The following is a 14,361-nucleotide window of genomic DNA, read 5'->3' as shown; positions in this document are numbered from 1 at the left end:
GCTATCTATGATTCATATATTAAAATACTGCTCATGAATGAATCACACCTAATAAAAGTCATGTTTTGTAATGTAATGTAACACTGTACAGTAAAAAACAGCTGACGAACTGTTGAGGTTGTCCCATGCTTTGGCTGCATGGCTTCCTCGGTGCAGGGATTAGAGGAGAACCTAGACTAAACATACAATGATTGGAAGACATTTAGAAGGTCACAGGGAATAAGTCTTTGGGAACTCTTACCTCCGTGCAAACTTTACAGGCCACAACAACACTCTAGGCTCCTCTTTACATGCTGCTGTCTACCACTAAATATGGAAATGGTTATGATATAATTAAGAGAGAATGCTGAAGGACAGACAAAACAATTGTCTAGATTGAAAAGAAGAAAAACAAAACCTAAACAGACCTTACCTGCTGGTGCTCTGGATAAACCCAGCAAGGCCTGTTTTGATTGAATGATTCCAGTCACCTCTTGAGAAACCTGGTCTAAACTCTGCAATGAATTCAGCTGATAAACATGTGGCATAGTGGCCATTATTTCCAGTTCAGATTTGACAGAATTCACAAGGCCAACAGAAATCATCTTCACACCTTCCACTTTGATTGTCTTAGAAGCTTTTTGTACATTGTCCTCTGACTTGGAAGAAGTAATTACAACAGCAATCTGGGTGTATCCCTGACTGATACGACTCCCTGCAGACTTGTTGAAAAAGTTGAGGCGCAGATATTCAAGGGCTTGTCCAGCTCTTTGTGCCCCCCCTCTAAACTTGAAGCGGTTTTGAATGTGATTTATCACTTGCTCCTTTGTTTCATAAGTGTTCAGCAAAAATTCAGTGTGCGTATCCCCACTAAACTGAGCAAGACCAATTCTATGCTGGCTGATTCCGACCTTAAGTTGGTTTATAATTCTAAGGATAAAAAGCTTAATCTGTTGAAAGTTTGAAGCTCCCATACTTGTTGAACCATCAACCAGAAAAACAACATCAGCAAAGCTCGGCAAAATTCCTAAAAAGATAAAAGAAATAATATTTTCTCATCTCTTTAAGAACATTATTCAATAGCTTTAATGGTACTTTTATGTTTTTTGTTTTTTATTTTTTAAATAGTAGCAATACAATCTGCATGTTGATATATGTTTTCAATGTCATTTTCTATGACATTGAAAACATGTATCATATAATTTTCATTTATAAAATGTGTTTTAAAGAAAGATAAATTATGGAAAATATGTGTGGCAGGAAGGGCAGCTAAAGCTTATCGTACCTATAAAGTGGATCTTGAAAATCTGCACCTTAGCAGATCAGTAACAATTATGCTACTGCTAATAAGAGTTAAAACAAGCCTGAGTCATTACACATGTAATACTGGCCTTCCAGATACCAGATTTCTGTATATGTAAATACAACACACACTTACCCAGCATCTGAGTTTGCACTGTGGAGCAGATGGTTTGCAGAAAATTGTCAGACAGCTCACTGAGGGCATCAAAGTTCTCAATATTATACAGAAACTTTGTGGTGGGCTTGTTAGCGATTTCCTTCAGCTCTTCATACCCTGCTGTGTTGATCCCAATTACGTAGACACTGATGTCCTTCTTCCTGAGCTCGTCTGCAGGCACACGGACCTGGTCTGTGGACTCCCCATCGGTCAAGACAATGGCAATCTGTGGAACGCCTTCCTGGGCCCTGCTTCCCGCGTCTTCAGTGAAATACACATCTCTGATGAACTCAAGGGCCTTCCCAGTGTATCTGTCACCTTGTCTGTACTGCAGGTTTTGAATCTGTTCCAGGACAGCTGTTTTGTTGGCATACTTGTTCATTAAGAACTCCTGGTTTGCTGTGTTGCTGTACTGTGCCAATCCCACTCTGACTTTCTCTCTGCCGATATCCAGGTTCTCCACAAAGGTGTAAAGGAAGTTCTTCACCTTTTGGAAGTTGGTGTCGCCAATGCTCGTCGACCCATCCACAAGGAATACAATATCAGCAACAGAGGCCTTCCTGCATACTTTAAAGACATCATACAGCAATCATTAATAAGTTTTAAACACTGATTTAAAATGCAAATGTACAAAATTAGAATTAAAACCCATTAAAACAAGGGGTGCAAATGTGTACAAATTCATATTCAATATCATAGGAATGATCTGTATTCCCAAAGATTTTTTAAGAAATGTTTGGTAAAGTGTTTTTAAAAGCCATTTTCGTTAATGAAATCAAATTGGCAATGCATGAAAGCTTTTTAAACCATTTCAGTGAAGGTTAGGCGTTTATTCTCAGAATATGTTTATAAACACTGTTAAAGTACTTAATAAAAAAAAAACAATCCTTAGCTTTGTAAATATTTTGTGTAATACCCTTATTTACTGACCACCTTATTAAAATCACCAAAATGCATTGAACATATGATAGAAAGAGGTTCAGCGATGGACAGTATTCTTATTTATTAAAGATCCACTGTTGCACAGATAATTAAAGTAATTCCACATCCCAAGGTAGTTTTACATCGAAAAAAATAAGGATTCATGGTTACCTTGAGGGACCTGAACAACCTGCCTGGTTGCCTCCTCCACTTTGGTACACAGAACTTGAAGGATATTCTGAGAGATACCCGTCAGTGCAGCAAAGTCAGCCACATTATACACAAACTGGTCATCAGGGTCACTGGCTATCTCATTGAGTTCAGCCAGTTCAGCGTCCTTAATGCCGATGGCATAAAGAGTGATGCCTCTGTCCTTGACCGCATCAGCCGCCTCTTTAACATTATCCTGGGACTTTCCATCTGTTATGATCACAGCCACTTGGAGAACCCCCTCTGCGGCTCTGCTCCCGGCAGCTTCAGTAAAGTGATTCTTCAGCATGAAGTCAAGCCCCAGGCCGGTTCGCGTGCCACCTCCTTTGTAGGACAGCGTCTTTATGTACTGCAGGTTGTCTTCTTTCTTCTGGTAAGTGTTTAGGGTGAACTCCGAACGTGGAGTCTCACTGTACTGGATGAGTCCAATCCGCACTTTGTCTTCTCTCACATCAAGGGTGTTTATGAGTGTGTACAGGAATTCCTGGACCCGCTTGAAGTTTTCTGTACCAATGCTCCAGGACCCATCGACCAGGAAAACAATGTCTGCAACAGCCTCTTGTGTGCACACTAGAAATGAGACGGGTTATCTTAATTGTTTAACAGCCTACAACATTCTTCTTAACTGTATATATTTTTTGATTACAAACATTGCTGTTTTTATGTTGATTTCTATTATAAATATAGGAAACTAGTGTTTTTGTTTTTGTCAAGGTTTAAATACACAAGCTAGCTTAAAGTCGCTTAGTGTATATCCACACTTTCTGTAGCTTACCTAGCCAACAGAGTTCTGAATTTGAATGAGTAATGAAATCTGCATGAGTGAATTAGTACCTAACTAATGTATTGTTCTTGCTATTTAAATTCTCTTTATTTAGAATCCTAGTGGTCTCAATATAGTTCTTAGAATTATGTCTAACCTCAAAGTACATCAAGTACACCAGAATGTAACCATTAAGCTTTCTTACATTCACAAAGCAGAGTGTTTCAGCGGGGCAGGTTAGTGGTATCAGATGAACTTGGAAGTTAGAAATTATTCTAAGTGCTCTATTATAATAAAGCATTAAGGTACGAGAGAGCGTGGGTTACCATGGATAAGAGCAGGTATACAATAGTGCCATGGGTCTAGTGATTTACCCAACAGTTACTATACCGGGATTATATCACAGCTTAGAACCACTGATTGGCCAATCAGCATGCAGCATTATAACAATCCATTTTATAAGCCTAATTAAAACATCAAACACAGTTAATCATGGTCATTGACACTTAATTGAGGCTAAAACACTATCAACATCAGGTGGCTGGAACCAATAACGATAGAAAGTGAATCTTAAAAAAAGAAAAATATATTTCATGTTAAAGTTGCTCATTAACCCTCAATATGGTAATGTTAGCACAGTCTGTGAATATCCTGAGGCCAACTAATAAAATATATGTCAGTGTGGAGTAATAGTTTCAGGCAAGGCTGGGATGTGCCCCTTGAAACAGCAGACACAGACACGGAAACTGCAGTTTAGCGCTATTCTGCTAACTTTTATTATTAGTAAAACAAAACAAAACAGTTTAAACAAAACCCTACAAACCCCAAAGCAAAATTCCTCAAAATAAAAACACACAAGCTTTGGCTATTTCATGATAAATTCTCACTCTCTCTTGTCTCCTTTAATGATTGACAATTAATCATTCAATCAATCAGCATCTGGCCAGATTCCACACTTCCCATGCACTCTCCATCAAACAATGAATCATTCAATCTAACAATCAAAACCATGTGGCTGTGCAAACGATGACCACCTTGGTTCCAGACTGCCCCTTCACCAAGATGGTCGCCAGCCACCAAACTCTCACTCACACATACACACACATGCACACACACACACACACACACACACACACACACACACACACACACACACACACACACACACACTCCTGTTCACCCCCTTGTCAGTCAGTTTTCAATGGAAAGTAATACTTTACCAGTTTTTTGAGCATCACTCAGATAAAGACATGATAAAAGAAAGATAACAGCCAGGAACCCTTTCACCAGCTCCATATTGAAAACAGTTTGAAAAACAGTATTCCTAGAAAGAAAAAAAAAATAATACATGAGAAAGGCAGCATTACTCAATTACTGTAATCTGAATGATTTTTCCTTACTTTGGTGATTAAACGTTCTCCTTCAGAGGTGTGCATCACTCCAGGACCAGAAGTTTATTTGTGTAACTACAGCAGATGTCTGATGCTTAGCCTATCCAAGGTGCTGACTCACACAATAACCTCATGTCATATCTCACCTGTACTACAGTCATTATATTGATAACCAATCAGAAAAAGGCTGATGTGTAGATTTTACAGACAACATACAGTACATCTATAAGGTACTATATGGCCTGAGTCACAGCTTGGACGGAATTACTAGGAGCCGGACAAGTAATAGCTTCTTATAGTTAATAAATCTTCGTATAGACCTTACAGTATGTTTGTAACACTTTGTCTTGCGCGTCAAAGCAGTAGGTAGGCAACCCTTAATAACTAATAACACGAACACAGCAACAAACTTTTACAGAAACATATCGTGCCAAAGCACCGCACAGAGTTGAAAATCAAAGATCAGGGAAACAGTTATATTAAGCAAGTAAAGAAAAGCAGTTTATGGTTATAAAAAGGCTTTTCTTTTCAATGCTCCATCATCTGTAAAAAAATTGTATACTTTTGTCTATAAATTGCTTTGAAACTTTGAAACGTCTCTTTTTTCTGAATACTTTTCCTTCTATTAAAATATTCAAATATTTATCCCACCAACACTTTAAATGTAATATCTCTGTCTCCGACCATCTCTTGAACCAACTGCAACTTATTTACAGTGTGTCATCTGAAGCAGCTGCACATGTACAGGAAGAGGAAACAGAGTGGATGCCAGTTCCCCTCAGAGACCAGCTAGAAAAACAACCAGAACAGTAACCATAAGTTCTGGGTTTAATCCTACATGTCATAAATGCTCAAATGGTGTATAAAAAAAGCTTGAACTTATTGGGATCTGTTTTAATGATCTAGGTCTACCAGTAGATTCTGCCATTCTTCTCTATTAATCCAGCAGGTGTTTACCCTGGGTAATTCAATGAGCCCGTTCATTAACTTCAATAAATACAATATAAAAAAAACATACTGTGAAAATAGGGCAATGATAAAGCGAGTTTTTGGAGCGGTTTGCGACACTGCTTAGATTATTAAACTAGATATCATCATGTGGAAAAGTATGGTCCAGTAAAATATTATATAAAACAAAACCTGTAAGATTTTTTCATTATGTTGTTAGCCTTTTTAAAAGTATGTATGGCCCCTGCAGTTATTTAAAAAAAAAAAAAAAAAAAAAAAAAAGTATTGCATATAAATATGGAACTGAATGCTCTGGTAAAAAAATAAAATAAAATAAAATACACTGCGCTCAGGTCATTTGCTACTTATTGAATTCTTATGAAACAATGTAATGTTTCTCAATTCAAGCTTGAATTCAAACAAATAAGACTAAACCTTGGCATACATGTGAAAATATGTTTATCTGGAAATTTAAATCAGACAACTGTATAAAAAGCATGTGTGCAGGACTGTGTTGTGTAAATGTGGTATTTAACAGACAGTGTTTTCTTTATTATTTTAACCACAGGTGAGACAATAAACTATGGATAATTAAAAGGTACATCACCAAGAAGGCAACTGGTACATGGAAAACCGCAGTTGAAGAAGCTTAATCGTCACCTACTTCTAATTGTTTGTTTTATGTACAGTTCAACCATGCCAGGAGATCTCTGGAGTCTGTATATTTATTGCAGTTTTAGTTCAGAGTTTTTGATAAAATGTTTGAAGTTTTTAATTAATATATTTTAAACTATAACAGGACTACGTTCTGTAACATGTTGGGTGTGCCATTTAAGAAGTTATGAAGCGCCAGTTCCACTTTAGTCCCTCCATGATGTTTCCCCCACCACATCGGAACTACTAACAAATCCCCCTGAGCCACCATATCCCTCCTCCATCCCACTCCCTCATGAGCACACCTGCACTTTCCTAAATCTATATTAACAACTGGAGGATGTACTGCACTGACATCTGCCATTTACACAACATAAAACACCTCCCACTCATCACAGTATCACAGTACTTATTACTTTCCTCAAAAAACAAGTTTATTCACCCTGTATTTATGTTTTAAGCTGATGTAGAACCCTGAAACATTCACTTTAGGTTAATACAACACTGAATGACATTTTTTTATTTATTTATTATTTTTTTTAATTTTTTTTTAAAATAAAAATAAGGAAGTTTCATTTCCCTAACTTTGATATTTCAAAACATCTGCACAATGTTTAGTTTTGAAATGTAACTAACATCAAATGCATTCATGTCCCATCCTGGACTGACTCTGATGTATCTGCCAATAAAAAAAAAAAAAAATAATAATAATACATAACCTATTGCCCGGCACGACTGATTCTATTTATACAATGGAACAATAAAGACAGTGGTTTATCCATTTTCTTTCCTTTTTCTGTCCGTTCTTTGGTTTCTGTAGAAAACATGTAATAGTATAGGCTGATATTTAACAGTATCAGTGAGCATACAAGTTGATATCTCACCCAAGTTAAAATGAGAAAATCCAACTGTTATAAATTTAAATAATTTCAAGCCACAATCACAATGTTTCTCCATATTTATATGCACAGAGTACAACACTAAGCTTTTGTTTTAAAAAAAAGAAAAGAAAATTGGTGAAGTTAAAACATTTTCTTTGAATAGTATACAGTACGTGCGGTACTTTGGTGTTTTAAACACTGATGTAGCCGACATTGTTCCTTTCCTCTACTGCTCCCTATCATGACTAACTTTAATATCCCTGTAATCCTATCCTCTCATTCTAGTCTTCTGGCTTCTCACTGCCTCTGCAAATTGAACTCCTCTAACCTTATCTCCCTGCCTCTCTCCGTTTCCTTTGCTCACCCCCCCGGCGCTCTCTCTGGCACTCTCTGGAATTGCCGCTCGGCTTCCAACAAAGCTGACTTTATCTCTGCCTTTGCCTCTTACCTCTCTCTTGACTTCCTAGCTCTTACTGAAACCTGGATCTCCCCTGATATCACTACCACTCCGGCCACCTTCTTCCTCTCAGCTGATGACTTTGTCTCCTTCTCCTCCAAAATCACAGACATCTGTAAACTTTTCAATACCTTGCCTCCTTCCCTCCCACCCTGTCCTCTGCTCACTCACTCCCCATCACCCTCTGCAACCCTTACTATTCTACCCTCCTTCTCCTTCTCGCCCTTCTCGAACTCTGGTCTTTGCTCCCTGCTTCAGAGCCATAAACCCAGCATGTGTGCTCTGGACCCCATCCAATTGACTGCTTTCCTGTCAACGCATTCTCTGCTCAACCCCCTCCAATCTAGTTGTCACCCGGCACACTGAACTGAAACTGCTCCTCTCTCAATCACTAACTCTCTACTCTCTGCCTGTGGTAATTCTCCTCGACCTCTCTGCAGCCTCTGAAAAGTCATCCACTCTATTCTCCTGTCCTACCTTGCTGATCGCATGTACCCAGTGTCCTGGCATGGCTCATCATCTGCCTCTTGCTCTCTTTTGACAGATGTCCCCCAAGGCTCAGTCCTGAGACCCCTCTTATTTTCTCTCTATACCCACTCCCTGGGTCCCTTCATCACCTCCTTTGACTTCTCGTATCATTTCTATGCTGATGATGCCCTGATCTTCCCGGTTCGAAAGGGGGGACAGTTCGACAGCACGTTCAAATTCATACGGCGTATGCAACGCCGCTACGGAACGGACTGTAGTTGATAGTGGAGGACCCAACTGTCTTCACATAGTACAGTTTGAGGTTGCTCCAACATTTCCTCCCATATTTCTGCCTGCCTCTCAGCTATCACCTCCTGGATGCACTCGTATCATCTCAAACTCAACCTCTCCAAATCTGACCTCCATTTCTTCCCCCCTCTTCCTCCCCCACCGCTGATCTCTCTATCTCTATTCCTCTTGAATCCACCACCTTCTCTCCTTCCTCATCCACCAAGAACGTCTGTGTCCCCCTCAACAGCTCCCTCTCCTACTCTCAGCACACCTCTACTCTGGCACGCTTCTGTCGCTTCTTCCCCAGCAATATACACAGAATTCGCCCCTTCCTCACTAACTACTACATGCAGCTCCTAGTTCGGGCCCTGGTACTGTCCCACCTTGACTACTGCAACTCCCTCCTGGCCATCCTCACTGCCTCTGCTATCCGTCCGCTCCAGCTCATCCAAAACTCTGCTGCTCACCTTGTCTTTTCCCTTCCTTGCTGGCTCCCTATTGATGCTCGCATCCAATTCAAAACTCTTCTACTTGCCTATCGCTGTCTTGAACTTTCTGCTCCCTCTTATCTCCAGGCTATCATTTCTACCTACACCCCCCTCCTCCCCTCCACTTTCCAGTTTCCAGAGCCTGCTCCTTCTCCACCCTTGCCCCTCAGTGGTGGAAAGACTTAACCATGGCTATCAGAACTGCTCAGTCCCAGACTACCTTCCGGCGCCTCCTCAAGACACATCTGTTCAGACAGCATCTGTAAACCTCACAACTCTCAACTATACTGGACTATATGGCACCCAATTTTACCAGTACTTGTATGAGTTTGTACTTGCACTGTATGCTACTACTGCTCAAAACTACTTCCTGTATCTTTTATTTTATTTTACTCTTATAGGAATCCACATTCACGTTTTTTGTAATTGCTCTTATTTGAAATCATTCTCATCCATTCATCGTACTTACTATGTGCTCATACTGGACTTTACTAGTATAAGCAAATATGTTTACTATAAGTTAACTGCTCTTAGTCGAACTAGCTCTAAATGTAATTATTTACTGTATTCTTTATTTTGCTCTTATTAGAATTTGATCTTATTTGCAACTGATTTTATTGTGCTTTATAACTCTTGTTATCAGTAATGTGATATTCTGTAATGTGATATTTTATAATGTAATATTTTGTAATGTGATATTTTGTAACAATTGTAAGTCGTCCTGGATAAGGGTGTATGCTAATAAATAAATAATAATAATATAATGTCCGACGTTAATAAAGCAACTACAATGAAGTATAACCAATCCCTCTAAGATACAACATTTTTTTCCAGTGGAGGCTCCTTAGAGGAGACAAGGGAGGCAGTGTCTTCTCAAAATTTCGAAGTGAAAATATATAAAACTAAATACAATTACTGTCTGAAATTTAAGAAAAAATGACATTTAAACCTAAACCCTAGATTAGTGGTTCCAAACCTATTATGTGTGGGCGGACCCCTTCTGAACCTCAAAAAATGTCGTGGATCACCATGTACTACTATCAAGGAAATTCTATTAATGTTGCTTTCCACTATACGGAAGCAATTTATAACGATGCCATACAGGAAATTGATTAACTTACGTAATGAGATGGTTGGTGCCGTTTCAGCGATGTCACAGCCTGAATGTCTGGATGGAGTGATGACAGTTGTAGCCTTAAATCTGGTTCCACATCCAGCCTACTCCGGTACTTTGAATTCAATGCAACAAATGCATTAAATGTGAGGGTGAACGTGTAAACAGATGTCAGTCAGATTTCGTTGCGTGAAGATTAACTTTAAAGAGATGTCACATGACAGGTCTGTTAGGCTTACTCGAGTCCTTTCTTTGAGTCGATTTTATGTTGCACCGAAGATTAGTTAGCCTCAAACTTTCAGTGACAACACGTCGTAACATACAACACACATCGGTCGCGGTGAATTTTTTGGCAGGTGAGGCACCATCACAAAACCATCCCTCTCAATGGCTGATATACTAAAAATAAATTTACATTGTTCAGATGATTTTCATATATGCCTCCGCTGAGAGCATTTTAATGCATTCAAATAATAGACTGCAGTCGCTGTGTAAAATATACTCCCATCAATTAAAAAAACAACATTAGCACTGTAAACAACACACAATTTACAGAATTGCAGATACAAGTTTGTATAATCAATTGTCAAATCGGAACCTTAAAACCACGTAGTATTTAGTTCTACAAGTCATTGCTTGACACCAGCATGTAACATTCGCTGTAAATACACAAATACAATTTCACAAAATCATTAATTCAAAACGAACAAGGCAGCTTGTCATCTCATGCAAGAAATTGAGTTTTACGTCCATTAAAAGAGATGTAACCTAAAGAAGGAAACGTGACCAACAATAGTTTGTTCACAGCACTACCTTCCATTTTATGGACTCCTTGCTGCGTTCGTTTACTGTCTTTCTTAAAAATCTTCAGTGCTAGTGTTACTCAACCGTTAACAACTGAACATCTCTCTTCTTGGGATCTTCCTGTAAAAAGTGTTTTCCTCAGGTCACATATAATATCAGATTCAACTAAAGTCATTATTGAAAAAAATTAAACCGCACAAATTCTAACTGCTCCAGATCCAGTAGGTGCCACACCAAGCTGTGGTTACCACGGCAACTTCTTCAGAAAGGGACTGCACAGCGTGGTGAGTTGCCACGGTAATGTATAGCAGAATCTAATGCTGAGTAAAATATATGTAGCAGCGGTGTTTGTAATGGAGAAACTGCATTTGTTAAGTAACATGTAATATGTCGCTAGGGGGACCCACACTAAATGTCGAGTTCTTTTGTTGACGGTAGGCTACGTTATTTCCTTTCCCTTTTGAGGGGGGAGTAGCGGAGAGAGTAAAAAAGGTGGCGACTGTTTTAGAGAACTAACTGTGCAAGAGACGGTCATTGCGATAAAACCGAACCTGTTCCTGTTTTAATAAAGACCCCTTCTACTGACTAAAGACTGCTTCACAGTCCTTCCTTGAACCCCGCTTACAGTGACAAGCAGCTTTAAGTCTCTGAAGGTTTATGCTTCACGCAACAGTGTGGCAGAACTACATTGTTCCAGCCTTCTGGCTTTGTGCTTTTGAGTTGTGACTTTAAAATAATGTCATTAGCGCTTCTGTAGACTTAAATTTATTTAATGTGCTTAAATGTGTTTAGATTTATCAATTAAATAAAACGAATATTCAAAATGTTTTGAAGCCATGCCTCATTTGCTTCAGCTGACGAGCTGCCTCGACTCCACTACCACATGTTTCATTTTCACTCGCTTTCCCCTCAAAGACGCTGTTTTAATTCAGTTATCCACTACTGATACTTAGCTGTGGGAACCATGTGGGGTTGCTTCTAACGTGCGGCGACTTACAGCGTGTGACGAGATTTAGTCACCAGGCTATACACGTCACGCTGCAACTCGCCGCACGTTTAGCCGCACTTTCTGCAATGCGTGCGAAGTGTAATACAGCGGCAGGCACTATGTCTTGCCGAAGATGATTTGCATTGCCTGTGCGAGGAGGCAATTTTTATTTTGTTTTCCCCGCGGACCACAAGTTGAGAACCACTGCCCTAGAGCCAACATTTCTATATTAACAGCAATCCTCTTTTTCGCTCAGATGAAACAAGCCTCCTTTAAAACCCATCTGTTACATTTCAGTAAGTGTGATAATTCACTCACATGGACTAAGTATGGCTCTTTTTTTTTGCATGGCAGATTGATAAAACAACAGGTTTGTAGTCACCAGCCGGCACTGGTACAGAACGGTACATCATTATTTTGTAAGTAATTTAGTTAAGTTTAGTAAATTAAGTTAACGTGCTTGATTTTTGTCTGCCTTTCTCCTGCCTTAAAAACTTTGCTTGGAAAATATTTTATGCCAAGTATGTTAGTGACGTGGTCTTGAAATTGAAATGCTATATTAATGTTGTGTACAGTGCATTTGTAAACATAAGGCGGCAGTATGTAACAGTTGAGTTTATTAGAATAAATGACAGATGACTGTTTTCTTTTCTCTGTTAGCTAGTGGAAATATGTCAAATTGGGTTAAAACATTAAGATATGAAAAGTGTTGTCAGTCAGTACAATCATGTACGATTCTACTGCTGCTGGTGGCTTAAGGGGACCCCAAGCTATCTGCCTTTTTTCTGCTTCACCATATGTTTGGCCACCAGCCGCCATTGATTTTACATATCCAATGGACCTCTGGAACCAATTAAATCAGATATGACAAATTCTACTGTCATTTTCACTAAGTTTGTGTTAAGGTGATTTCAGTAAGTCGTTAGTTATCGTTGTAAATAATATTTATGTTTAATGTTTTTGTCATACCTTAAAATAAATATTGATACGTATGAGCATTTACTTGTGTTGTACTTTTCTTTGTTTTGTGCACTTTTCACCCTCATCCAGCTGTTGTACTTAATGAAATAAAGTTACTTGTGGCTGCTTACTTGTAACCAGTGAGTCGTCAGTCATAATTGCAAAAGTAAAAACGTGAAAAAAGGGTAAAGAGTGCATGTGGTGGTAAAAAATATTTGTATAAATGTATCGTATTATAGCCAAATCTTTTTTAAAAGTCTACTGTACATGAGACTAGGCGTGTATGAGACAAGTTTGTTGAAGATTTGAGGACAATGATGCCAGTTATCAGGCTCACCACGTAGAGTGTGACAGACAGAGACTGATGTACTGGCTGCCGTGACGTTGCCAGTACCAGTATGTTTAATATATAAAAATGGTATTAATGTATAATGCCAACTTACTGCAGAAGCATATTGTAATGGGATGACAGACGCTGAATAAGCAGACAGGTGTGCAAATAATGAATGTAATAACTGCCCACAGATGTAATATCTCCCACACATGTAATAACCACCTGCTCACACGTGTAATAACCGCCTGCTCACACATGTAATAACCACCTGCTCACACATGTAATAACCACCTGCTCACACGTGTAATAACCGCCACGTGTAATAACCACCCGCTCACACGTGTAATAACCACCTGCTCACGAATGTAATAACCACCTGCTCACGAATGTAATAACCACCTGTTGACATATATAATGTCACCCGCAAATGTTGCATTCATGACAATGCCTGTGAATTACATAGTACACATTTATTTATGTGTTTAAAACAGTTTAACTTATAATTAATAATATTTATTAGTGCCAGTTTTGGATATAAATATTTTTTAAAAAGTCATTTGCATACCCCCAAATAATGACTGCCCAATGATTAAAGTATATACTGTACTCTTCCAGTTAATTATGACAAATGTTTTTTTTTTTTTTGTAATAAATAATAACTGAAAGTTGGTAGATGGGTGATAACATTTTTGGGAGAGATTATTACATTTATGGATAGTTATTACATTTATGGGCAGGTGATTATTACATTTGTGGTCAGTTATTACATTTGTGGTTTGTACACAGTGGTATTAGAAGAAAAAGTCCAGGGTTTATTATGAACACAAATTAAATTAAAAACAGGCAACACATAACACAGTGCTGATAGCAAATTATTTCCTTGTGACTTGTTCATGCTTGAGTTCTACTAAAAACAAAAAGATGAACCGAAACAGCGGTCTTACTCTGCTAAATGAAGGCACAGCCTATGGCAGAGTGACCTTGATTAACTGCATGACTTGACAGTGACATAAAAGGCAGATCACAGGGAAGTAGTTAAGTAACGCAATCCTAACTTGAGGGTCATGCTGTCACAACAACACTACCATATACCTGTGCTCATGACCACAATGCAATTTTATATGGCCATGCGTGATACATATTTTTACATAATCAACATTATGTAAAAATATGTATCACACATGGGGGAAGTTCCATGGAAAACTTCCCCCGCACCATGTCAAATCTGTGGTACTTCAAGGCACGGCACAG

The 14,361-nt window shown here is 38.7% G+C and overlaps 1 protein-coding gene across 2 annotated transcripts in view; it reads right to left on the bottom strand.

The window, feature by feature from the left end:
• The window catches only part of LOC121313005 (collagen alpha-6(VI) chain-like), an 88,032-nt gene that overhangs the window by 68,158 nt on the left and 5,513 nt on the right, over positions 1-14,361 (bottom strand). For both annotated transcript variants that reach the window (XM_041245082.1, XM_041245084.1), the window contains exons 2-5: positions 4,553-4,656; positions 2,531-3,139; positions 1,418-2,005; positions 413-1,006 (exon numbers count right to left, since the gene is read on the bottom strand). In XM_041245082.1, the coding sequence (XP_041101016.1) occupies positions 413-1,006; positions 1,418-2,005; positions 2,531-3,139; positions 4,553-4,628 (1,867 nt within the window). In that variant the 5' untranslated portion in view covers positions 4,629-4,656. The remainder of the gene's footprint in view (positions 1-412; positions 1,007-1,417; positions 2,006-2,530; positions 3,140-4,552; positions 4,657-14,361) is intronic.

Source organism: Polyodon spathula, chromosome 3, assembly GCF_017654505.1.
Source record: "Polyodon spathula isolate WHYD16114869_AA chromosome 3, ASM1765450v1, whole genome shotgun sequence".
Taxonomy (NCBI): Eukaryota; Metazoa; Chordata; class Actinopteri; order Acipenseriformes; family Polyodontidae; genus Polyodon; species Polyodon spathula.
This window is presented reverse-complemented; position numbering and strand designations above follow the sequence as displayed.